We start from the raw sequence: 27,786 nt of genomic DNA on the forward strand, positions 1-27,786 counted from the left end.
TTTCATTTAAAATGCAGTTTTTGTGGGGTATCAAAGTCAAGGCAGGAACCCAGGTCTTCCTGACTCCAAGGTGGGCTCTCTACCCTCTGCTACTCCATGTTGCCTTTCTTCTAAAATGAGACTTAGGGGCAGCTAGGTGGGACAATGGATAGAGCACCATCCCTGAAGTCAGGAGAACTTGAGTTCAAATCCAGACTCAGACCGAACACTTGACACTTACTAGCTGTGTGAACCTGAGCAAGTCACTTAACCCCAAATTGCCTAAAAAAAAAAAAAAGAGACTTAAATGCTGAGATTTGCTGTATTTTTTTTTTACTTTTATTGGTTTGGACATATGATGTCTTTGGTGTAGGAAACACATAGTAAGGAACCCCACCCCGCCCTCCATTCTCCATTCCCACCAGTGTAGATCAGCAGTTACTCAGCCACTAACTCTTAGTTACTCAGGACACTGAAGAATTAACTGTGTTCAGCATCACACAGTCAGCATGTGTCAGAGATAGGATTTCCTAATTCCAAGGCTGCCCCTCTCTCTCTCTGTCTCTGTCTCTCTCTCTCTCAGAGGCAATTGGGGTCGAGTGACTTGCCCAGGGTCACACAGCTAGCAAGTTTCTGAGGTCAAATTTGAACTCAGTTCCTCCTGACTCCAGGGCCGGTGCTCTATCCACTGCACCACCTACCTGCCCCTTGCCTCTCTTTTAAAATTATCTTTTAAAGATTGTCCTTGGCTCTAAATGTTTTTTTGTTAGGACATTGTATTGTATCACTGCATTCTGATTGTTACATCACCATTCCAATCTGATGGGGTTCCCTCAGATGGTGATACAACCAGCACAGCCTCACAAGTATTGTTTATGGATTATAAACTGTGGCAGTGTAGGTGAACCATGGCTGGTTGTTTGAACTAGAGATTATGGTCTATCTAAACAGTCCTGGAATGGGTACTGACACATCCTAAGTGTTAAAAGATACATGCATTTATTAGCATACATTGATTTTACTGGGGCACTTAGCTGGTCATTAGGCACCATGGTACTATGATGTCTGTGTATTGTTCTTGGCCATATATGTTTCTGAAAAGAGACTTGGCCATCACTATTTACTCAGCTGGCTTTTCAATTTCCTTTAAGATCATTGGTATGGTCTTACTGACTTAAACCTATTAATGCCTTTTTATTTTTTTTTTAGTTACCCTAATCAAGAGCAACTCCACCAGAACATCTGCAAGTACTATCCTTTCCCAAACCAAGCTTAAACTAGGCAGGGAAGAATATGTCAGAGGAGACAGAAAAAAGCTCTCGTCTGTGCCCAGAGTACTTCTACTATCACCAAGGAAAATATGGCAATCACGTGTTGGTTTCAATTTCCTAGTCATATGCTTCTTGGTAAAATTCATTTAATCCTTCTGAGAAATAATTCTTATTGACATATTAACCATTTCAGGGTCTTAGGAGTGGTTAAAAAGTTAATACTTGAGTAGTGGGTACCGTGTAAAGATTAGATAATATATTACCAAGGAGTCGCTTGAGCCCAGGTGAGAGTACAGACCTTCATGTCATGTACAATAACTAAGACAAAAGGGGCTATGGAGAAATAGTCAACTAGCAGCCCAAATGAAACTAGATCTAAGAACAACAGGGAGGAATAATGGAGACTCAAAGTTTGGGGGATCTTTCCTTTAATGACTTATTCTTTAGTCACATCTTGAGGATCTCCCTCTGGGCTAATTCCTCAAGACTCACTCATACTTTGCGGATTGGCTCCCCCACCTAACTGCTGCCTCAAGATTTGGGGGGTGGGGCATAACTGTGAGTACCAACTCCTAAGACCATATAACTCATAAGCCTCCCCTAGCAGCCAGTAGATGTAATTCTCTCTTAACAATGACACTCACCAACATAGTAAAAACCAGCAGCTATAAAACATTCCCCCCAGAAACCTGGGGGAGAAATAATATCAATGTGAAGAGCCATCACACACTTAGGAATACACAAGGACATACTGTGTCCAACTGCTGCCATGTTGGCGACGCATGCGTGCAGCCAAAATAAATTTGTTCTATGGCAAATTGCAACTCTGGAACTGCTGGGCCTGGAAATCCTCTGTCTCCTCATGAAGTTCTCTCTGTGGCCCAAATCTCAACTGCCAGGGCTAGTTCTCAGCCCATAGTTGGCTCTCTTCTTTGCTGCCAGAGGTCCAGATGTTAGAAACTGCCTCCACCCTTGAGTGACTGCCCTTCTGGGTCTGTGTCAGTCTGGTGTGTGTCCTGAATGCAGCGTCGCCTGCTGACCTGGTAGCTCCTTTCCAAAACTACTCAACCAAAAAGGCAAAAAAAAAATTTTTTTTAAAACTACCCAACCAATGCTGAGGGGAAGGAAAAAAATCCCTTTTACATCCTTACCATTAACATCAAACTAACACATCTAATGCTTATCTAAGGCCTGGAAAAGGGTGTCCCTCTTTTGCTTATCCAATATGGTTGTTCCCATGAATTTACTCAAGGGACTTGTTCCTACCTCATAAAGTTACCAGAGTATGTGGCTGTATCTTAAGAATTAGTTTAACACCCCATTAACATTTTGTAATTATGAGTTTTCTGGTCTGGCCAGGGGATGGAGAGGAAAGTGTCTTCAGTGACCAACTCCCCTATGTATATATTTTAATAGTGATTAAAAAATGCCCTTTTAAAAAAATTAAGACTAATGTTACGACAAATCCTATTACGTATTGAGAGATCAGATTCTAGAATTCCCTCCCAGTCCATTCCTATTAGAGAGCCCTCAGGGCTGGCCCCTGTATCCCAATGATATTAGCAAAGCTAGTGAATGATGCTCATGCAGATGCTCATACAGTGAGGCCAGTTTAAGACATAAGACAACAATTACTGCATATTTCTCCCAATTTGGTTAGTTTCTTTACTAACCAATGAAAATGTGTTACCTATTATAACTTTTATTTTATTTTGCTTTTTGGTGAGTCAATTGGGGTTAAGTGACTTGCCCACAGTCACACAGCTAGTAAGTGTCAAGTGTCTGAGGCCGGATTTGAACTCAGGTCCTGCTGATTCTAAGGCCTGAGTTCTATCCACTGCACCACCTAGTTACCCCTATATTATAAGTTTTATTGCAAATTATAAATGCTAATTTTTTAAAAGGATACTCAAGAAATCATATGGGTTGTATAATAAACTCATTTTTAAAAAATTATTTCCTTTTATGGGTTTTAGTAAATTTTGAAAGGGAAACAAAGGAGTCAGTGCCTGATAGAAAATGTTGACGTGTCCAACACCAGCAAGTTATTTTTTGCTTTTTAAACAAAATCAATGGTTTGTAGTGATGAATAATCATTTGCAAAATACCAAGACCTGGAAAACCCTGGGTTCTCTCTACTATCTCAGAGGCTTGTTCATCCTCTAGCATGTGACACTGATCCTGATGTCTGTTCATATTTTATAAATGAGCTTTAATGTACTTTTTAAAATGAGTATTAACATTTTGAGTCAAATCCTTTTCAATATTTAATGTGTTTAGGCATAGGAAAGAGGAAGACAGAGAGTTCTTATTATGCCAGAAATGATTTGCAACTCACCTTACCCTGGTCTTTCTTAATTCTCTTGGTCCTTCATATACATAATCTGACCTTATGGCTTAAAAGGAAGCCACTTCTCATTCAAGTAGTAGTTCTAGGATGTGATCATTAGTAAACGGGTCCATCCTTTCTATGTAAATGCTTTTCTTTTTCCAAGCCTTCTAATACTGTCTAAAAACCTAAAACGTGAAGGGTAGAGGTATATTTTGGCTTGCACATTCATTGTATCCACTCAAGATCCCCATTTACATTTAAATGGTGCCAAATTCTTTCCTTAAACTCATAAAAGGCAATGCAGTGTGGTCCTTTCTGTCCCTGTTCAGTCACCTCCATCGGCTGATATCTCCACGTAACCAGCAAAGATGGTGTTCACGCCCCTGAACACATGTGATGGGGTGTGCCCACCTAGTTAACTGAGCAATATACCATCATAACTCAGTTGTACTGCTTTCAGAAACCACAATATTATGCTTCAGTGACTTCTAAAGTACATTTACAGTGAACATAATTAAATTTGGCAGCCTCGACACATTTCCAAAACATAAGCATCTGATGGCGTATTACTTGTGATACTTAGCAATTTATATCCTAAAAGAAAGGAATTGCTTCTGCGGGCTCTGACTAAGTGAAACTGAATAGTGAGTAGCCAGAAACATCAACTATGTTAGAAAAAAGAGCCTTTTGGGAGAAAAGTCCCCAGCATTTCTCTCACGATGTCTTAGAACTGTTCTAACAGATATTATATCATTTGACTCTGAATCCAGATTTATTCACAATCAACCATAACACCAGATTGTCCCCCTTCTCTTGCCCTGTCTTTCACCCATTCAAAGGTTAGGAATGAAGAAGGCAGGAGAGTCACCCCTCACCTGTGGTCAAATGTGGTGGTGACCTTTGTGTGACCACACATCCTATGTATGTTAATATGCCAGGTGCTGCCATCTTGTTGATGCAAATACAGCCAAAGCCAATGTTCAAATGTGAAACTATGACCAAAGAGCTATAGAACTCTGCATACTTTTTGACCCATCAGTACTGCTGCTTAGGTTTAGACTCCCACAGGGGTGGGGATCCCATGGCCTAGAGGCCACATGCGGCCATTTAGGTCCTTGAGTGTGGCTTGTTGACTAAGCCCAAGTTTTACGAACAAATCCTTTTATTAATCCAAACTGTGAAGTTTGGACCCAGTCAAAGGGCCACAACTGAGAACCCAGAAGGCCACATGTGGCCTCCAGGATGCAGGTTAACTCTCAATCCTGCTATGCATTATTGTAGAGGGCAGTTCTATTAGCCAGTCCCTCAGGCTCACAACCTAGGAGTCAGCATTGACTGCTCACTGCCTCTTACCCCATATCCAAGCTATTGCCAAGGCCCATTGATTTCCCCTTTACAGCATTTCCTAAATACACCCTCTTCTATCCTCTAACACTGCAACCACTCTGGTACAGGCCCTCATCATCTCATGCCTGTCTTGGTGCAATAGCCTGCTGGTGGGTCTGCCTGTCTTGAGTGTCTCCTCACTCCAAAGGATCCTCTAGTCGGCCCCCAAAGTGATTTTCCTAAAGTACAAGTCCAACCGTGTCACCCCCTACTCAATGAATGCTGGTGGTTCCCTGTCATCCCAAGTATCAAATACAAAATTCTTTCTCATGCAAAGTCCTTCACAACCTAGCCCCTCCTCTACTTTTCCAGTCTTCATAGACATATGTACCCCTCTTCCCCCACATACTCTTCAGTCTAGTGACACTGGCCCCTTTTCTGTCCCACAAACAAAACACTCCTTTCTTACTTGAGGAATTTTCTCCTGCTGTCCCTCATGCCTAGAATGATCTCTGTCCTCATCTCCCACTGTTGGCTTCAAGTCCCAATTAAAATCCCCCCTTCTACAGGAAGGCTTTCCCAAATCCCTCCTAATTGTAGTGCTTTCCCTCTCTTAATTATTTCCTATTTATCATGTATATAGTTTGTACATATCGGTTTGCTGTTTGTCTCCCCCATTAGACTGTGAGCTTCCTGAGGGCAGGGACTGTCTTTTGCCTCTTTTTGTATCCATAGTGCTTAGTTCAGTTCCTGGCACATAATAAGCACTTGACACATGCTTGTTGATTTCTTGATTACAGAAATGACCATTTTAACTGATAACACAATCCAATACCATTTAGTTTATTGAAGATAACAAAGATTCTTCATAAGAATACTCTCCACAGGCAGAGCCAAGATGGCAGAGTGAAAGCAGTGACTTGCTTGAGCTCTCCCCCAAACCCCTCCAAATACTCATAAAAATGGCTCTAAACAAATTCTAAGACAGCAGAACCCACAAAAAGACAGAGTGAAACAAATCTCCAGCCCAAGACAACCTGGATGATTCATCAGAAAGGTGTATCTCGCAGGGCTGGGAGCAGCGCGCAGTGGCGTGGGCGCACAGGCTGCAGCAAACCTGGAGCAGGCCTCAGAGGACTGAATCGCGGGCAGCTGTGGTGGTTTCCAGACTTCTCAACCCAGGAACGCTAAAGACAACTTAGAAGGTCAGTGGGAAAAGTCTGTTTCTGTGGTGCTGAGAGAGGAAGGCAGGGTCTCCGCTCCATTCCCCAAGAGCGTGGCCCTGGGGGGCAGCTGCTTCCCGAGCTTCCGGCCCACAGACTGAGGGGGAATCGAGTGGCTGACCAGAGGGGGACTGCAGGGATCTCTCTGCTGGTGCTGAGGCAGGAATCTCTTGCTTTGCCCGAGCTTGGATCTGGGTCACAGTTCTGGACAGGGGTCCTGGGGTGGGGAGGAGCGCTGGCTTGGTGGAGCTTGTAGTGGCTGTGGAGAGAAAACCCTCCTCACAGTTCCAGGACAGAAAGGAGTGCTTGTGGTCACTAATAGACCACAGCACAGGCCAGGAAAGGGGTAAACACCTCACCCTTTATCATACCATCTTGTAAGAACTGAAAATTTACAGGTCCCTACAAGTATCTCTGAAAACAGCTATATACACCCCCGAAGCTTGGGACAGTACATTCTCCACATTGCAAGCAGACTCTTACCTTAACAAAGAGTTTAAAACTCAAGTAATTGGCCAGGATCATGAGCAAGCAACGCAAAAAGAGTCAGACTATATTATCTTACTTTGATAACAAAGAAGATCAAAATATACAACCAGAAGAAGGCAACAAAGTCAGAGCTCCTACATCCAAAGCCTCCAAGAAAAACATGAATCAGTCCCAGGCCTTGGAAGAGCTCAGAAGGGATTTTGAGAAGCAAGTAAGAGAAGTAGAGGAAAAACTGGGAAGAGAAATGAGAATGATGCAAGAAAATCATGAAAAACAAGTCAACAGCTTGCTAAAGGAGACCCAAAAAAATACTGAAGAAAATAACACCTTAAAAAATAGCCTAACCCAAATGGCAAAAGAGGTCCAAAAAGCCAATGAGGAAAGAATGCCCTAAAAAGCAAAATTGGCCAAATGGAAAAGGAAGTCCAAAAGATTACTGAAGAAAATACTTCCTTAAAAATTAGAATAGAGCAATTGGAAGCTAGTGACTTTATGAGAAATCAAGACACTGTAAAACAAATCCAAAAGAATGAAAAATTAGAAAACAATGTGAAATATCTCATTGGAAAAACAACTGACCTGGAAAATAGATCCAGGAGAGAGAATTTAAAAATTATTGGACTATCTGAAAGCCATGATGAAAAAAAGAGCCTAGACATCATCTTTCAAGAAATTATCAAGGAAAACTGCCCTGATATAGAACCAGAGGGCAAAATAGAAATTGAAAGAATCCACAGATCTCCTCCTGAAAGAGATCCCCAAAGGAAAACTCCTAGGAATATTGTAGCCAAATTCCAGAGTTCCCAGGTCAAGGAGAAAATATTACAAGCTGCCAGAAGAAACAATTCAAGTACTGTGGAAACACAATCAGGATAACACAAGATTTAGCAGCTTCTACATTAAAGGACCAGGGCATGGAATATAATATTCGGAGGGCAAAGGAGATAGGATTACAACCAAGAATCACCTACCCAGCAAAACTGAGTATAATCCTTCAGGGGAAAAAATGGTCATTCAGTGAAATAGAGGACTTTCAAGCATTCTTGATGAAAAGACCAGAGCTGAATAGAAAATTTGACTTTCAAATACAAACTCAAGGAACATGAAGAGGTAAACAGGAAAGAGAAATCATAAGAGACTTATTAAGATTGAACTGTTTACATTCCTGCATGGAAAGATGATATTTATAACTCATGAGACCTTTGTCAGTATTAGGGTAGTTGGAGGAAAAAAATTATATGTATATGTAGATAGATATATAGATAGATAGATAGATAGAGGGCACAGGGTGAGTTGAAGATTAAGGGTCATATCAGAGAATAAAATTAAGGATGAGAGAGGATTATATTTGGAGAAGAAAGGGAGAGATAGAATGGGGTAAATTATTGCACACAAAAAAAAAACAGAAAAGAAAATGCTCTTACAGTGGAGGGAGAATGGGGGAAGGTGAGAGGGAATGAGTGAATCTTATTCTCATAGGATTTGGCTTAAGGAGGGAATAACATACACATTCAATTGGATAAGGAAATCTGTCTTACCCTATAGGAAAATAGGGGGAGAAGGGGACAAGAGAGCAGGGCAAATGATAGAGAGGAGGGCAGAATGGGAACGGGGGTAATCATAAGCAAATACTTCTGAAGAGGGACAGGGTCAAAAGAAAGAATAAAATAAATGGGAGGGCAGGATAGGATTAAGGGAAATAGAGTTAGTTTTTCACAACATGTGTACTGTGGAAGTGTTTTGCATAACTGCACATGTATAACCTATATTGAGTTGCTTGCCTTTTCAATGAGGGTAGATGGGGAGGGAGGAAGGGAGAAGATTTGAAACCTAAAGTTTTAAAAACATATGTTTAAAAAAAATGTTTTCACATGCTACTGGGAAATAAGAAATACAGGAAATGTGGTACAGACTATCCTGCCCTACAGGAAAATAGAAGGGGGAGGGCATAAGAGACGGGGAAGAGATAGAAGAGAATGCAGACTAGGGGAAGGGATATTCAGAATGCATGCCATCTTGGGGTGGGGGAGGGGTGAGATGGGGTGAAAATTTGGAACTCAAAGTCTTGTGGAAGTAAATATTGAAAACTGAAAATAAATTAATTAATTTTAAAAAAAATTATCCCATCTGCTTTGCAAGCTAGTTAGCCAGTTCGGTCAGGAAAGAAGGCCCCTCCATTCTCTTCCTATTTCCTCCAGCTTCTTTCTAGGCATGACAGGAAAACAGAATCTCCCAACTGACAGTTAAAATTACAATTTCTACAACATTCCATTCAGCTCTTAAATCGACAGTAAATGTGCCCACTGCAGGGGATGGTTTTGGTCACATTCTGAACCTCACTGGTCCTAAACTATGGAATTCTAAAAAGAAGCAATCCTAATAGCTTTCCAGAAACTAAAGCATGAGGTTAAATATTGGGTGAAAAAGCTCCAGCTCTCTTGAAAGTTTTCTTTTTTATTGCTTTAGCAAAGGCCAAAATGTCCACTGTAGAGAAAAAGCTAACCATATTAGCGAGCTAAAGAAAATTCCTACACCTTAAGTATAAGTTCAGAGTATGACTGTGTAGGACTTATTGCAGTAACAAAATGTCACAATTAAATCAACTTTGTAGAAAAAACTAATTCAAACACCCAAAGGCTAACAGTTAGATGGGACAGACAGTAGTTTGGCATCAGACCTGGCAGAGTATTTGTCTTATTTAGGAGGTTTGTGAGAGGGGATAGAGGAGACAATTGCTAAGTGGTTTTAGAGATTGGAGAAATAAATCCTTCAACAGTCATATTATAAAAGTTTAGGTTCTGGCTGTGCTGTGATTTATTAGGAACATTTTTCTTTTCTTTACAAATGGAGTCCATCCCAGTTGTGATGAATCAGGCTATGATTAATTTGCTGCCCTGTGCATATCTGAATGAATTCATCAAATAAGTGCGTATGTATGTATGTGTGTGTGTGTATGTGTGTATATATATATATATATATATGTATGTATACATATAGACACATGCATATATATGTAGCTACCTATGCATATGGATATATACATACATATGTATACATATACCTAGCACTTACCTTGTTTTTCATATTTGAATTAATTACATTGAATATATTTGTATTTCATTTTGCATGTGTTTTTAGAATGATAACTAATTTGTTCATGTGGGCAATTTGAATTGTTTTGGAACAGAATGCTATAAATTATAAAATTTATTGATGAAACCTCATAAAATTATATGAACAATTATCTTATATTTCAATGCTCTCCACAAATTTATTCATGTTTTGTTTAATGGTACCCATGTCCTAGAATTTTGGATATGTTTTAGAATAAAGTTTATTTTGTAAGGATGTTGCATTTTATTTAGCTGCAATGGCAGTATAGAAGCCATCAAATCTGGAATAAAACAGATTCCTACTTAATGAAACAGAAAATAAAATTGCAACAATTTCAAAGAAGAGAAGATAAAATACAACAAAAGAGAATAGTTAGAAAAACCATCATCTTAAAAACAAGTATTGTAATTTACCTACAGTAGTATGTATGCACATGCCCACTGAAGATATACACATACATGAAGATTGTCTAAACATAAATGCAGGTAGCTGATGGGAAGGTATGGATAACTGTCTCTGGAATCTTACTTATTTCCTGCAAAGGAATCTCTAATTCCTTACTTGAAGGCAGCAAGAGGACCTGCCATTGTGTTCTTTTTCAAGGGAAGGATAATGGACTAGAATAAGATAGAAAATGAGACAGAGACAGAGAGAGAGAGAGACAGAGAGAGATCTACACCCTAAATATTTATGGTCTAGGAGCATAAATTTTATGTTCAAAACAAAAGCCACCAACTTCCTGGTTGCTATCCCTTAAGAAGAGAATAAGGGGGTAGGCTTAGCTTACTCTTACTCATTTGGATCCTTTCTACCAAATGCTAGTTACACAGAAGACCTTCACAAATAAGGAATAGACAATAATGCCATTTATCTAGCCAGATAGCCAAGAAAAATTGGAGACATTACACAGGTAACAATATGCCAGAAAACAGTGAACTCTCTCTCTCTCTGTGTCTCTCTGTGTCTCTCTGTCTCTCTGTCTCTGTCTCTCTCTGTCTCTCTGTCTCTCTCTGTCTCTTTCTCTGCATCTCTCTCTCTCTCTGACTCTCTCTCTCTCTCTCTCTCTCTCTCTCTCTCTCTCTCTCTCTCTCTCTCTCTCACTCTCTCTGTCTCTCTTGTCAAACCAAGAGAAAAGTACCCAGTCTCCTACAAAATCTAGGGAAGCAAGCTGGGAACTAGAAACATGTTGAATAACTGGCTTCCTCTACATGTTTACAGCTTCTCAAGTCTTTCTCTCCTAACATGTCTGCAACTGATCTGGAAAGAGTCTAAATCACACATCTTCTTTCAAAGAAGAAAAAATAATTTCTTTCCTCTCCAAACATCTCTCCTCTAATGTAGTGACAACTTGTTGCTTTGGCATTCTCTCCATCAGTTAGGAGAATCTCTAGCAAAATGCCCCAGTGAGCTGGAAATAGGAGTTCCATCACTAATTTATCTTTACTCTTAGACAATACTAACAGACAGACCCTATGTAAAAATTGGTTCTATGATATTTCAAATTTGGAGATCAGGTCTAACTTTTCTGTTTTGTACCTGGCCAATGATTTTATCTATTTAGGGAGCTCCTGGTAAAGAAATTTTCTCTATCAGTGCAAATCAGCACCCACTCTGTTCCTGGGGCCCTGAGAGGTTAAGTAACTTGCTCAAGGTACAAAGTCAGTATGTGTCAGAAGCAGGAATTGAACATTTTTCTGACTCCAGAGCTGGCTTTCTATCCACTAGGTAACATTGCTTGTCTTGATGCAATATTGGGGTTAAATGAATTATAAGTGCTAACTGAGGCAATAAATTCATTACACCACCTTCATCTCATCCTGATATTTTTATCAAGTGAGAACATCTCCATTGAGTCAGTAAATGAACTAGGAGTGAACAAAGTCTAGCACCTCTATTGAATCTATCAAACAAAGATTTTAGACTAAGTGTGAAATGTTCTGGATCAATTTAGTAATCCTTAAAATCCGGTGAATAGATTTGATAGACAGTTCCATAAGAGTGGTTGAAAAGACCTGGTCCTGCCTTGTGGGCATTGTATAAAATAATTAGCCAAGTTAGAAACTAGTTTTGTTGAATGCTGGAACAATCACCCCAGAACTCGTGCTACACAGAGAATCACAGAACCTCAGAGATGGAAAGGACCTCTTTGGCCATCTAGCACAACTCATACCTCTCAACAGTTGTGTGACCCTGGAGAAGTCATTTAACCTCTTTCACCCTCAGTTTCCTCATCTGTAAAATGGGGATAATAATAGTAGCTACCTCAAGAGTTCCTGTGAGGATCAAATGGTATAATATTTGCAAAGCACTTTGCAAACTATAAGATTCTATATAAATGCTAGCTGTCATTCTTATGGACTGTAATCTCATCTAGAAAGTCCCCACAAGTGATTTTACTTTTACTAGGAGACTTTAAGTGGTTGGGCATGGTGGCACATTCCCATAATCCCTGCTACTAGAAGAGGCTGAAGTTGGAGGCTATCTTGAAGTCAGGAGTTCACTCAGCCAATCAGGTGTCCTCAATGAATTTAGCACCAATATGGTGCCCCGCAGGGCAGGGGGCCACACTTGGCTGGAAGTGCCAGATCAGACATAGAGCAAGTCAAAGCACTGGTTAAGATCAGTAGGGAGATCAGGCCTACATGTAACCCTTACACTTCCATTCTGGGAGAGATAGGAGAAACAGCCTTTAAAAAAAAAAATCAAGTGAAAGGGAACCCAGTACATCCCAACCCAGTCTGTTCTCAGATATCTTCAATTGTCAGGAAGGTATTCTTTGCATGGAGCCTCAGTTTACCCCTCTGCAACATCCACTTATTTGCTGTAGTTCAGTCATCTTGGGCCCAATGGGAAAAATCTATTTACCCCTTTCTGATCATGCTCCGAATACTTACTCTATCATGTCTTTTTTCCTCTGACAAAAGGACAGCAATTGGTAAATTTATTCTGAAAACCACTCACTGAGTTCCTTTTTTAATTTGAAACAAACAGTTCAAACATTCCTTAACAGGTTCCTGACTAAAAGCTACATTAGCTAGTGAAATATCATGACAAATCTCCAGTTTGTCTTCAATGTCCTCTAACCATTTTATAATCTCAGGTCCCTTTTTTTTTTTTTTGTGCGTGAGGCAGTTGAGTGAAGTGACTTGCCCAGTGTCACACAGCTAGTAAGTGTCAAGTGTCTGAGGCCAGATCTGAGCTCAGATCCTCCTGAATCCAGGGCTGGTGCTCTATCCACCCAGCTGAACATGCCATTTAGCTGTCCCAGGTCGCTTTTCTTTAGAGCCACTTTTACACTAATATTTTCTCTCTGTTAACTTAGTTCTTCTTACTCATTATACTCACACACTCCACTGGCTCACAAAGGTGTAGAGCCAATAATGCATATTCCAACACATCTGTGTCCCTCCATCCTGAGGGACAGGCATCTACGTCCTCCCCAAATTCCACCAGTCACTATGTTCAAGGCTTTCCTTCTTTCCCTGCATGGAGTACGTGGGCACCCCATCTGTTTATGCCTTGCTTTCCTCACCTGACCCACCCATCTTTTCCCATCATACATTTCTGTGATAATAACCTTTACTCTAGCTCTTCTTCACAGCCCCTTATCTGTTATGTACGGTAGTATGTTCATACCCATTATATGCTCCTCCATTCCCCTCTGAGTGGTAACTCATTTCAAATTCTTTGGAGAATCATTCTCAGCTATACAACACCAGTAGAATATTGGAATTTTAAAAGATAGTTTTAGGACTGGGAAAGAATTTTTACAACCAGTGTCTCCAATAAGCTTCATTTCTAAAATATGCAGAGAACTAAGTCTAATTTGTAAGAATATAAGCCATCCCCCAATTGATAAATGGTCAAAGGATATGAACAGGCAGTTTTTAGATGAAGAAATTAAAGCTACCTATAGTAATATTTAAAAATGCTCTAAATCACTATTGATTAGAGAAATGCAAATCAAAACATCTCTGAGGTACCACATGACATCTATCTGATTGGCAAAACAGGAAAATGATAAATGTTGGATAAGATATGGAAAAATTGGAACACTAATGCATTGTTGGTGGAGTTATGAACTGATCCAACCATTTTGGAGAGAAGTTTGGAACTACTCCCAAAGGGCTATAAAAAGGTGTATACCCTTTGACCCAGCAATAGCACTTCTAGGGTTGTATCCCAAAGAGATCATAAAAACAGGAAAAGGACCCACATGTACAAAAATATTTATAGCAGCTCTTTCTGCGGTGGTAAAGGATTGGAAATTGAAGGAATGCCCATCAAGTGTGGAATGGTTGAATAGTGGTATATGAATGTAACAGAATACTATTTCACTATAAGAAATGATGAGCAAGTAGACTTCAGAAAAACCTGGAATGTCTTGTATGGACTGATGCTGAGTGAAGTGAGCAGAACCAGGAGAATGGTGTACATAGCAACAGCCACGTTGTATGATGACTAACTTTGATAGACTTAGCCCTTCTTAGCAATGCAAGGATCTAAGACATCTCCAAAGTCTCATGATGCAAAATGCTGTACATATCCAGAGACAGAACTATGGAGTTTGAATGCAGATTGAAGCATACTATTTGCTCTTTCTTTTCTTCTGTTTTGTTTGTTTCTTCTTTCTTGTGGTTCCTCCTATTGGTTCTAATTCTTCTTTACAACATGACTAATATGAAAATATGTTTAATAGGAATGTAACGTAGAGCCTATATCAGATTGCACACTGTCTTGGGGAGGGAGGAGGGGAAAAATTTAAAATTCAAAAGCTTATGGAAGTGATTGTTGAAAACTAAAAATAAATTAATTAAAAAAACAAAAACAATTTTAAAAAGATAGTTTTAAGGAAATGGGGGGGATCATTAAGGGAGCTCTGCAATTTCCTAAGGAAATCCAGCCCTACCCCCACCTCCTCCTGCTCAATTCTGGGACCAATTTGTTGTCCATTTTCAGTATCTGTATTCCGTATCAGTTTCTGATATTGCATTCATGAATTCTGTAGGTTGTCCAGCTAACTGCTTATCATAATCTGGAGTTGAGGCATTAGTCATCATTTTGGGATTAAATTAGTGGCTATCATATTGAATTTGGTTTCAGGAGAACCCTTGATGAATCTTACTGTTTTGCTACTCTCTACTTATATGGTAAAGTCAGAAAGTACTCTGATATTATGGACTTATTTTATTAAAGCATAGCAGGAAGAAGAAAGGAAGAAGAGAAGGAAAGGAGGAAGGGAGGGAGGGAGCAATGGAGAGGATGGAGGGGAGAATTTATTTATAGTTGTGGAAGCTGAGACAAACAGAAAGGTTAAATGACTTGCCTAAGGTCACACAGCTAAGGATTTGAACTCTAGTCTTCCTGACTCCCTTGCCCAGCACTCTATCCACTGCATCACTGAACTGCCTAGCAGGAATTCCAGCAGCTGTGAGAATAACAATGTCTAGGCCCCCAGCTTTTTCCCTGCAGGTCCAAGTTGGCTGCAGATCAGCTTTTGTAAACAAGACCCCAAAGACTTAAGTCTGAGTTTGAGCCAAAGATTCAGTGTCTTCTAGGGCAGACTTGGGGTCTTGATCCATTCCAGTATTCCCCATATTTCCCCTCTAGTGGACTCCACACCCAGCCTGGTCTGGCTGATATTCTATGAAGAAAATAAGCCAGGTGGAAACAAGCTAGACTATTCCATACTGGAGCTGATTTACTCTGTCCTTGCATAAGCATCCTCGGGCTAAGATGGAGCCACCTAGATATTGAATGATTAATGGTAAGAGGGAGATGAGCAGCTGACTGCACTGCAGTCTCTCTGGACAGCCTCCTTCCTATCTGCTAAATTCTGAAATGAAGTACAGTGCTCCTCTGTTATCCTTCTCTGTCTCAAAGCCCCTTAATCTTAAGAATATATTTGACATTGTTGAAGTGACTGAAAAAAAAAAACTAGTCTTCTCTGTAGATAAATTCCCTTAAAATATCAAAGCTACAGTTCATTTCTGCTTGCCTTTGATTGTGGAAACCTAATTTTTGGTTTCATCTTAGAGAGTATGTAATCGGAACAAAGAAATTCTAGCAAGAGTTAAGAAAAGAAATATTCTGAGTTATTTCAAACCTGCCTTCATTATTATTTTAAGCACTTAAGAAATTATTATTGTTTATTTAATGCTAGGAAAAATGTGTGAATTTATACTCTTTTTTTGAAAATCAGCTAATTTTTGAAATGTATTCAGGACTTCAAAGGTAAAAGTTTTTTAACTTAGTAAAAAGTCGCTATTAAAACTGTAAAAGTTCTACCAAAGACATCCATATTTAACATCCTGCTTGCTGAGATATATAAGGGGCAATAATTCTGCTAAATGGCTGGAGGTTGGCATTAGGTGATATTCCCAAATATTCTCATCTACCATCCTCTCTGCATGTGATTCTCCCTGGAAGGATAAACCTAAGAGGAGAAAAATATTCTTCAGTGAAAAGGCAAAGAGATTAGTACTGCAGCATGATAAATCTTTCTTTTCTTTTCAAATGTTTTATGATGAGTGTTGGGATAGCATAATAAAACACATTAAGATCATAGATTTAGGGCTGAAAAAGGACCTTAGAGGTCACCCAAGCCAACCCCCTCATTTTATCAAGGAGGAGCCTGATGCCCAGAGATCCATAGGTAATGAGTTACAGAATCAAAAATGTACCCACAGCCTCTGATTGCAGAACTAATACTTTAAAACAAAAAAAAGGAGAGACAGAGAGACAGAGAAAGAAAAATCCAGACCTGTGATTTCATAGGTGCAGAAAACTCTTGCTGGGTGAACTCTCTTTATCAGTGCAGATGAGAAAATATTCTGTAGTTTATAGTCTTAAAAAGTTGCCTGGGGCACTGAGGTCAGGTGACTTGCCCATGGCCACACAGCCAGTACTGGTTGAAACTTGAACTCAGGTCTCCCTGACTTCAGGCTAATTGCCATCACACTTCCAAGCCATCTCCTGCACTATTTTTTTTCCCCAGAGACTAAGTCTCCTTATCTTACGCAGGCTGAAAGTACTGTGATTACTTATGGTCCAATGCCACTACTGATAAGCATGGGAGCTTTCAGTTGCTCCGTTTCGGAGATGAGCTAGTTTGTCCCCTCCTTTAACAGCTTGATGGCACCCTCCCCTCTCCCCCCCTCACCCTCCCCTGCCAAGGCTTGCCATGCTGGTGTTGGATTTAATGTGGACAACTGCTTGACTTTAGCCCTACTACAGCTTACGCCTCCAACAATCCAACTGCCTCAGTATCCCCCTGAAGCCAGGATCACCACTACACCCAGCTGCAGGGCTCTTTCCACTTCACCAATTAGGTGATTCTGCTCTATTGATAGCATCAAAAAATTTCAAATGGTACTTGTCCAGTGGCTTGTTGGAAAAGGGGGTGGACAAGAGTTATTCAGAAACTCTAATGTGGATATGTACATGAGGTCCATAGTCTTGGGCAATTTCAGCATCTCAGTTTCCTCATTTGAAAGCAGAGATTAATTATAATGGTCAGCCTCTTGCAGATTCTCTTATGAAGTGATTAATGATTACAAAGGGTTTGGGAGAATAAGGTCCTCTCCCGAAACTCAGCCAAATTTACTTTTTTAAATTGAGTTTTTCTTGAGGTCAGGAGCTGTGTCTTTGTATCCCCAGCATAGATGCCAGCACAGCACCTGCGCAAAGCTGACAGTAGAAAAGTATATCTTTTTCAATGGATTAATTTGGGGAAAACACTGAGGGACATGCCCATTTCTTCATCTCCAATATAAATGAGCTGCTTGGCTTACCATCTCATTTCAGAATAAAATTATTTTAATTGTGATATGCACATTTTTCTACTACTACCTTATCATGGTTGTTTAAAAAGTACAATTAGGAGTCAACATTACCACTGCCAAAGTCCTATGTGAGCTTGTATCCCATGAATACCATGTAATAATTAGAAAGAAATCACCACTGTATTTAGCCAGGGCCAGATAACTTACCTGAGGTGCACAGGAGCAATAATGACCCCCTGAGTTCATTCAGAAATGGAGGAAATGAAATACTATTTAAACAGAAACCTTAAAGGAGAATTAAACACTGATGGGGTGCTCTGTGTGTGTGTGTGTGTGTGTGTGTATGTGTGTGTGAGAGAGAGAGAGAGAGAGAGAGAGACAGACAGACAGACAGAGAGACAGAGAGACAGAGACAGGGACAGAGAGACAGAGACAGAGAGAGAGGCAGAGAAAGAGAGAGGGAGAGAGAGACAGAAAGAGAAGGATGGATGAAGAGAAGGATGGAGAAGCCTGGGAATGGAGGGCTGACCACACAGCCTCCAAGTCAGCATGATGATAGCATCCTCTGAAGTGGTATTTCTTGCTGCCTTTGGGCACAGGATAATCCAACCCTGACTACTTGCTTGACTTTTTCAAGGAAACCTGTGAGCCAGCCTTCCATTTAGATGCCAATCCTTTATATCTTTTGGCTTCATTTATAGCAAGAATGTCAATTGACCAGTAGTTTTTCTATTGGCTCTGAAGTCACTGGGAAAGAATCTCACATTTAGAATATCAAGAGCTAAGTTAAAGTTTATGGATGGTTTGAAAACTGTATGATTCTGTAGCACTCTTTCTCACAACTCTGCCACCTTTACCACAGAAGCAGAAAAGGGGTGCCACTTGGAATTGGAGACATTTGGGATTGTTCTTTGTTTCCTAGGTTGTCATGGCCCAAGCAGTCATCGTTCTGCTGATAAGCCTCCTCATACATAGGGAGACTAGTCCTCAGACAGCTAGTGCAATTAGTCACCAAGACTATTGGAAGACTTGCCAGTACTGCCAAGTCTGCCAAAGGTTGTATTTCATTGGCATGATTGGCATGAACCCAGTTTCACCTTCAGGTCATGATGAGCCTGCAGAATAAGGACTGTGATAGGGAGTTCTTCAAATGCAGTATTAAAAAAGCCCTTTCTGACGTTTTTACTTAGAGGCCCAGAATTTGAACTGATGCCACTGCTTTTATTTGTATTTGAATGTGAAAACCCCAACCTTTGAGAGAAAATGTATGAACCTCTGAAGAAATATTAGTCTTATTATTATTTTTTCGTTGAATGTCAGTTCTGATTGGTACTAGCTTCCAATGGCCTTGATGAATCACTATTTGTCACCAGACTGGATTCCAAATCATTTTTCTAGAAATTTTTCTAGAAATCCCAGCCACCCTTAGTGGACAAAAGATACACCACCATTGAGGATAAGGTGTGTAGCTCAGGCTCTGACCAGATATTCAAAAATATTTTGAGCAGCTGCAGGATTTTTAGAATGGGTATATAGCTCATTGACCTGCCTTCTTACCCTGGAATTTTCCTCAGTGCCTAGGGCCTTCTTACCTTGGAACATCTTTCCACCATGTCAAACCCCTACTCCCACTGGAGTTTCTTCTGGAGCCTCCCTTTTGGGTACTGGCTTCATTCCCCTCCCAGATATGCTTCTGACTCTCTGGACTCTGCCACCATTGACCTAACCTAGGTATCTTTCCCTTTCACTCTCTCCTTCAGCTCTTTTATGTGCCGTCTTCTCCCATTTAAATATAAGCTTCTTGAGGGCAGGGAACCTCTTTTTTATTGTATTTGTATCCCCATCTCTTAGCTCAGTGCCTAGCACATAGTAAGTGCTTCTCTAGCCTGTCTAGGCAACTCACTTTGAAGGACAAAATTCATTGGGATACATGAGTTTTGCATTTGTTTAAAAAAAATTTCCCCATTACTTTATGATTAAGATAACAAGACAGTGCAGAACATTGGAAAATATACTGAATACAGAATCAAGGGACCTGGATTCAAATCCTGACTCCACCACTAATTATCAGTGTGACCCAAGGCATGTCACTCAACCTCTTTGGGCCTTAGTTTCTTCATCTGTGAAAAAGAGAGTTGGACTAGCTATCATCGAAGGTGTGGTCCAGTTCCAAACCTGCAAACTTACATATTGAGCAAAATATACTCAATAAATCTGACTCCCAGAATTAGAGTCTAATAGTCAAAGGGAAACTTAGTGGTCATGTAGTCAAACTTATCCCGTGTTAGAATCCCCTCCATAACATCTCAGATAGAGAGGTTGTAACGTTGCTTTGGAATGCTTCCAGTGATAGAATTCAGGGATGGGAACTCACCCCATTGTTGGTTAGCCCTAGGAGTTGAAAGGTTCCTTATGGGGCCCTGCCCCTTTTTCCTACTGTTTGCACCTAGTTCTGTCCTCTAGAGGCAGGAGGGAAAAGACTGCTCTCTCTTCCACATGTTCAGTCATTTTAAGTCATGTCTGACTTTCTATGTCCCATCTGGTGTCTCTTGGCAAAGATACTGGAGTGGTTTGCCGTTTCTTTCTCCAGCTATTTTACAGATGAGGAAACTGAGGCAAACAGGGTTAAGTGACTTGCCCAGAGTCACATAGCTAGGAAGTGTCTGAGGCCAGATTTGAACTCAGGATGATGAGTCTTCCAGACTCCAGGCCCAGCACTCTATCCACTGCCCCACCTAGCTGCCTAGTTGTTGTTTTTGTTGTTGAGTCATGTCTGACTCTTTGTGATGCCATTTGGGGTTTTCTTGGCAGATATACTGGAGTGGTCTGTCATTTCCTTTTCCATCATATTTTACAGATGATAAACTGAGATAAGCAAGGTTAAGTGACTTGCCCAGGATCAAGAGTTTTACATAGCTAGTAAGTGTCTGAGGTCAAATTTGAACTCATGTCCTACTGACTCCAGGCCCATACTCTATGCACTGTGCTACCTAGCTGCTCCAAGACAGCCCTTCAAATACTTGAAGGTAGCCATTGTGTCCTCCTGTAAGTAGAAGCATGCTGTAATGCAAATCATACAGACTTCGATGTTGAAGGACCTGAATTCAAATCCTAATTCTGTTGCCCACTGTGTCCTTAGGCAAGGTATGAACTCTGGGGGCCTTAATTTCTTTATTTGCTAAATGAAGGGGTTAACTTTATAACTTCTGTGATCTGAGTTCTAAGTCCTCTTCTTTCTAGTTTTACGACCTCAGTTTCTTCAACTTTTCCATATATGACCTAATTTCAAGTCCCCTCCCCTTCTTGATCTCCCTCTTCCAAGTATGTTCACAGAGTCAAACCTAATACTTCAGGTTGGACTGATGTATAGTGGGACTGTTTTATTCTCTTGTTGTTTGGCACATTTCGTTGTCAGTCATTTTTCAATCACATCTGACTCTTCATGACCCCATTTAGGGTTTTCTTGGAAGAGATCCTGAAGTAGTTTGCCATTTCATTCTCTAGCTCATTTTACAGATGAAGAAATTGAGGCAAATGGGGTTAAATGACTTGCCCAGGGTCACACAGCTAGTGTCTGAGGCCAGATTTGAACTCAGGAAGAGGAATCTTCCTGACTCCAGGCCCGCACTCTATCGACTGGACTACTCAGCTGCCTATTTCAGGTACATAGTAATTAAGTAATAATAATACTTCATGCTTGAGTAATTAATACTTAAGTAATACTTAATTGGTTATTCTGAACACTATGCTTCTAATAATGCAGCCTAAAGTTACATTAGTTTTTTTGTTTGCTTTATTAGTAATTTTCCAGCATGCCTCTCTCCCAACTTAACCCTCCTTTGTATCAAAGAGAAACAATTATTTTTTAAAAATAATTAATCAACATTTATTAATCACTTACTATGTGCCAGCATATGCAACATATTGCACCCAGAGTCCACTAACTTTCTAGGAGAAAGAAGATGTATTTATTATCAATTGCCCAGGAACAAAATTGGATATTTAAATCAATCAGAGTTTAATTGACTTTCCATGCTGTTTGCATGTACACATTGTTGTCTTTAACAGCTAATAATACCTAGTATTATGTAGCTCTTTTTAAGGTTTGCATAGGCACTTTTACATGTTATATGGTGATCACAACAATCCTATTAAGCAGGCGTGATCATAATCCTCATTTTACCACAAAGAAGCTGAAAGCTGAAGGATGAGGTGGTCTGCCCAGGACCGCACAGCTAGCAGGTGTGGGAGGCAGGATTATGAGCTCAGGTCTTCCTCACTCCCACCCATCCTGGTCTAGCCCTCTATCCATTGGCCAACTAGCTGCCCCAGTAGATAGTATTCACTCTGTAAGTTCTTCATGGTGGACTCTAGTTCCTTTCCTGTGCATCAGGTTAATAGAAAGAGTTCATTCAATTACCCTGGCTTCCCTGGTCAGACGTAGACCTAGCATTTATTTAACTGCTTATGATCGACTTTTTTCTGCAAGGACTAGTCACTAGTGTCTGCTCTGCCTTGTCCTGTGAGGAAGACTACTGTAGAAGCAAATAGGAAAGCCCTAAACTCCCAGCTCCTCGCATGTGGAAGTTCAGAGAAGGGAGGGAGAGGCCGAGTGCCCTGCTGACACTGTCCAGGCCTTGCCCTTGGGCCAGGAAGAGGCGGATGTTGCAGGACAGGGGGATGTCGGTTCCTGCTGGCACCAGTACGCGCCAACTGCCCTTTGAAACCCAGGGCGCAGTCTGCGCTGCTCTGGGCAGTTAGGCAGATGACCTGAGCCTTGCAGAGAACAGCAGGACGGCGCACGAGAGAGCTGGCTCTGCGCTTCTGGGACTGCCAGCTGTGAGGAAGCCCTCGGGATCTGAGCATGGAACCCCCAGGCCCCCGGGGGCGGCCGCTGGGCGGCGGCGCCGAGGTCCAGATGTGCCAAGCTATCTTCCCTTCCCACGCCAACCACCGTGGGGAGCTGAGCGCCGGCCAGCTGCTCAAGTGGATTGACACCACCGCCTGCCTGGCAGGTAAGAGGGAGGCTCAGCCAGCCAGGAGGGAGAGTGGGCGCTGCGGCTGCCGCCGAGATCGGTGGAAGTGAAGCGGCTGAGCTGCCGCAGGCACGGAGATCCCTGTTGGAGCACGCTCAGAGTCTGGCATTTACCTGGCTGTCTCTGGAGGGCAGTACGGAAAGTAAACTGCCTTTACACACCTTCTCCCATAGCCCTCACTATCTGCCTTAAATTCCCCTCCCAGTGACCTTTGTCGTGGCCATTCAACCTCCCAAAGACCGAAAGAAAAGAAGGCAAAACAAGCCTGTCTCCCCTTCCTCCCCAGCCCTGGCTGGGACCTCTCGGTGTCCAGCCCTGGCCTGAATTTGGTTTCGGTAACTGATGAGCTGCGCCCTGCAACTTGTAACAGTCATAAAAATACAAATGGGCAGGATGCACAACAGTTATTTATACAAAATGTTCAGAAAATGCAAACATTCGGGGAAATTTCACATCAAACATTGAAACTGCTTCAATTTGGAGGCAACTAATTACTCTAGACTGATAACACAGACAAAACTAAGAATAAAGGGGTACTCTTAAATAATAGTTTATAAGTATTTATTCCAGAAAATTATATTGGAAGCAATTAGGTATTTATTTTGTGATAAATAAAAGCCTATGTTTTATGTGTTTGTGTGTGTGTATGTGTGTGTGTGTGTGTGTATGTATGTAATAGGTTCAAGGCCTAAATGGGTAGTAGTGCTGGGTTGTCTGACACAGAGTTGCTTGCTAACACCTTAGGTACAGCACACAAATGCTTTGTCCAGGCAATGTGCTGACTTTATTGTTAATTGAGTAAATCACTTCTCCTCTCTGGGCTTTAGTTTTCTCATCTGTACAATGAGGAGGTTGTCCTGAATTTCCCCTAAAGTCCCTTCCAATTCATTGTATGATTTTTAGTGACTTTCAGGCCATAGAGTCCCCAGGGAAACTTGCAAAGTAGAAAATTAGGCTTTCCCATATGCCTTGGCTTCTTTTTTAAATACTTAGTCCACTTCCTGTACCCCAAACCCCTCACCTCCAGCCCCAAGGGCAAATGCATGACTGCATATATCTCAGGACAATACTTGAAACTTGAAAACTAATCCAGACCCTTCATTTTACAAATGAAGAGACTGAAGGCTAGAGAGGTCAAGTAATTTTCCCAAGGTCATAGATCTAGTTAGTGACAAAGTGAGAAGAGAATCTGACATACAATCCGATATTCTTGCCAAGCACTATGGCAGATATAAGTCCATTATACAGATGAATGGGGGGAAAGTGATACATCCACGGTTACATAGTAACAGATCCAGAATTCAAATCCAGGTCTTCTGGCTCAAGGTTAATTCTCTTTCCACTGCACCACATCGCCTCTTTGTCATTATGTATGTGGGAGGGGGACATGATTTTACACAATAGAATAGCCAAACATGAGGAAAAGAGGAATGCTCTATTTCAGCTGGACCAAATGACGGCAGAAGAAGAGCTGGTCTGGCAGCCAGAGCTCCCTTCAGAGCACTTCTGCACATCTAAAGCACACTGATAACTGATGTTCATAATGAGGGCCCCAAGGCACAAGATCCCAAACTTCGTTCTAAATCATTAAAGGATGATTAATGTGTTCAGCTTAGCTTTACTGTTAACTACCTCACGTCTGTCAGAGGCATCAGAATTCTTCCAGCCTCCCAGGTTGTAAACCTTGGAGCCATCTTTGATTTCTTTCATCCTCTGTCTCATCCACGGTTTCATCCCTTCCTCTCTAGTCTCACCATCAACACTCTAAGCCGGCCTTTAGCATTTACCATACAGGGGAAAAGGCACCAGACTTAGAATCAGAAATTCAAATCTCATTTCTGCTATTTGCCATTGGGTGACTTTGGCCACATTGCTTAGCGGCTTTGTGCTTCTGTGTCTGCAAAATGAAAGAGCTGGACTATGATGATATCCAAGGTGTTTTTTAATTGCTAAATCATATGATTGTATAACCTTACAATTGGTAACAGCAACAGGCTTCTTTTTATAGTATTTTTTTTTCCAATTACATGTAAAGACAATTTTGACATTCATTTGTATAAACAATTTTGAGTTCAAATTTTTTTCCCTCCCTCCCTAAGATGGTAAGCAATTTGATGTAGGTTATATATGTGCAATCATGTAAAACATATTTCCATATTAGTCGTGTTGTAAAAGAACAGAACAAAAGGAAAGAAATACAAAAAAAGAAAGTGAAAATAGTATGCTTCAATCTGCATTCAGACTCCATCAGTTCTTTCTCTGGATGTGGATAGCATTTTCCATCATGAGTCCTTTGGAATTGTCTTAGATCACTGTATTTCTGGGAAAAGCTAAGTCATTCATAGTTAATCATTGTACAATGTTGCCGTAACTGTATACAATGTTCTCCTGGTTCTGCTCACTTCACTTTATATCAGTTTATGTATTCCAGGTTTTTCTGAAATCCACTTGGCATGATTTCTTATAGCAAAGTAGCATTCATTACAATCACATACCACAACTTACTCAGTCATTCCCTAATTGATGAACACCCCCTCAATTTCCAATTCTTTGCCACCACAAAAAGAGTTGCTATAAATATTTTTATATATGTAGGTCCTTTCCCCTTTTTTATAGCACCAGCCTTCTAACTATTGTCCTTTCCCCTTTCCAATCCATCTAGATTGTTTGAGAACTAATATTCCTTAAATACTTTTCATCATGTTATTCCCCAAGAACCTAGGATGGTTCCTTGTTACCTAGTAGTCCGGTAGACATTCAAGGCCTTTCATAGTCTTGCTCCATCCTACCTCTCCCATCATTTCTTAGTGTGTCCAGGTGACATTCTATTTCAGCCAGGTTTCCTCACTACTTCCCAAGTCAAGTCAACAAACACCTAATATGTGCCAGGCACCATACTAAACCCTGGGGATACAAATAAAAGTGTGTTTTCAAGGAACTCACATTCTAATGGGAGAGAAAAACATGCAAAAAACCACTATTTACAATCAAGATAGAGAGGGGATACATTGAGAATAATCTCAGAGGGAAGGCTCCAAGATTAAGGAAAGTTGGCAAAGGCTTCTTGCAGAAGGTGGGACCTTAGCTGAGACTTGAAGGAAACCTGGAGATGGAGATGAAGAGGGAGAGTGTTCCATCCATGGGGGACAAAGTGAAAATTCTCAGAGGTAGGAAATAGTTTCTTGTTTGAGAAACACCAAATAATCCAATGTCACTGGATCACAGAATATGTGGAGGAGAATAAGGTGTAAGAAAATTGGAAAGGTAGGAAGGGGCCGGGTTATGAAGGAATTTAAAAGCTAAACAGGATTTTATATTTGATACTGGAAGTAATAGGGAGCTATTGGAGTTTATTGAGTATCTAGGCATTACAGGATTAGAGTTGTGCTTTAGGATGATCAGTTTGACAGCTGAGTGAAGGATGTATTGAAGTGGAGAGAGACTTCAGGCAAGGAGACCAGCCAGGAGGCTATTGCAATGGTACAGGCATGAGATGTTGTAAAGGAGAAACCACAAGTTAACAGATTGAACATGAAGGGTGAGAGAGATTGAGGAGTTATGGATGACACCTGACACCCTGGTTATGAGCCTGAACGACTAGTTAGTGATCTCAACAGTAATGTGGAAGGTAGGAAAGGGGAGGGTACCTAGAGACTTCATTGTTGTTGGACCTGCTGAGTTTAAGATGGATAGAAAACATCTGTTTCAAGATATCCAATAACAGATAGTTGGAGATGTAAGCCCAGCAGTCTGCAAAGAGGTTAGAGATGGATAAATTCATCTGAGAATCATCTGCATAGAGATGATCATTGCATCCCTGGGAACTGATGAAGACACTAAATGAAATAATACAGTAGAGGGAAAAAGAGAAACAGGTCCGGTAATTCACCATGATTTGTCAAGTGGTAGAAATCGGTCCTTGCAGGTTCCTCCTTAGCCATGTGGATTTTTTGCTACCCTATTTGGCTGTTGGCCTGTATGTAAACCCAGCCTCCACCATATGCAGAAATAAGCAGGTGGGTCAGTAACTTTGGGTATTTCTGTTTCAAGCAGCAGTATGCCAGGAATATTTTCTCTCTCATTTTCACTGGAGTTGGCCCCACTGATAAATATAAAGGTGGAAAGAAAAGAGCCCTTTTTAAAAGAATACAAATGTAGTACAATTCATTGTTTCTTTCTCAGTTCATTAGGTGATACGGGAGAAAGAGCCAAAATTCATATGAAAAGTTCAGTTTTTGAACTAAAAAGTAAATCCATTCGATCTATTTGCAATTTTATACTCTATACCCTTAAACAAAATTTGCTTTTATGTATGTAGTTAAGGCAGAGAATCCTTACTGAAGGGGATACTTGATCTTTTGCTATAAAGGACCCGAGGGGATATAAAAGGACAACCTTGAAAATACAATGTGTAGAACAAATGCAGCACAGGAACCAGGATGCTCACAGGTCCTCCTCTCTTCTGTTTTCCCTTGGAACCTTACAAATGTAAAAGAGTTGAATTGCACTGAAGTCCTACCCTGAGGCTTCATCATGGTATGGTTGTGACTGTGGGTTCTCAAAGGCTACACCAATGATGTGTAAGGCACGGCAGGTCCTGCGAAGCTCGAAAGCTTTGTGTATTAGTCTATGTACCCTTCATCCAAGGGCCAACCCAGTTAAGTGCAAAGAGGCACCAGATGACTGGCCATTAGATAATGAATTAGTTTGGCCACTGACACTAATTAAACCATCCACTAAGGCACGGAGGGAGCTCTCGCAGGAGTGAAACCACAAGTCCTTACAAGAAGCTAGATGAATTAGTTTGGTCAAGCTAACATATCAACAAGATCTCACTAAGTACTCACTGTGTGCCCAGTACCGAGTTCTTGAGAGCTGAGAAGACCCTCTGTGATTTGGGTTTTAAGAGTCAGTGTTAGGGATAGCCAGGTGGTGCAGTGGATAGAGCACTAGCCTTGAAGTCAGGATGGACCTGAGTTCAAATACAGCCTCAGACCAAACATTTGACACTTATTAGCAGTGTGACCCTGGGCAAGTCACTTAACCCCAATTGCCTATAAAAAAATTTTTTTAAAAACCCAAAAATACAAGAGTCAGTGTTGCAAAGTGGATAAAAGTCCTGGGCTGGGATTTTATTAGTTTACATCTCACCTTTAACATATGCTAGCTGTGTGACCATGAGCACAACTCAGAGCCTCAATTTCCCCATCTGTAAATGAGGACAATAACACC

The 27,786-nt window shown here is 40.9% G+C and overlaps 1 protein-coding gene across 1 annotated transcript in view; it reads left to right on the plus strand.

The window, feature by feature from the left end:
* Window positions 1–22,265: 22,265 nt before the first annotated feature.
* The window catches only part of ACOT12 (acyl-CoA thioesterase 12), a 76,437-nt gene continuing 70,916 nt past the window's right edge, over window positions 22,266–27,786 (plus strand). The window contains exon 1 of the mRNA XM_021007747.1: window positions 22,266–22,533. Coding sequence (XP_020863406.1) covers window positions 22,383–22,533 — 151 coding nt within the window. The 5' untranslated portion in view covers window positions 22,266–22,382. The remainder of the gene's footprint in view (window positions 22,534–27,786) is intronic.

The sequence above is a fragment of the Phascolarctos cinereus genome, unplaced genomic scaffold (assembly GCF_003287225.1).
Source record: "Phascolarctos cinereus isolate Bilbo 61053 unplaced genomic scaffold, phaCin_HiC Scaffold_4;HRSCAF=312, whole genome shotgun sequence".
Classification (NCBI taxonomy): domain Eukaryota; kingdom Metazoa; phylum Chordata; class Mammalia; order Diprotodontia; family Phascolarctidae; genus Phascolarctos; species Phascolarctos cinereus.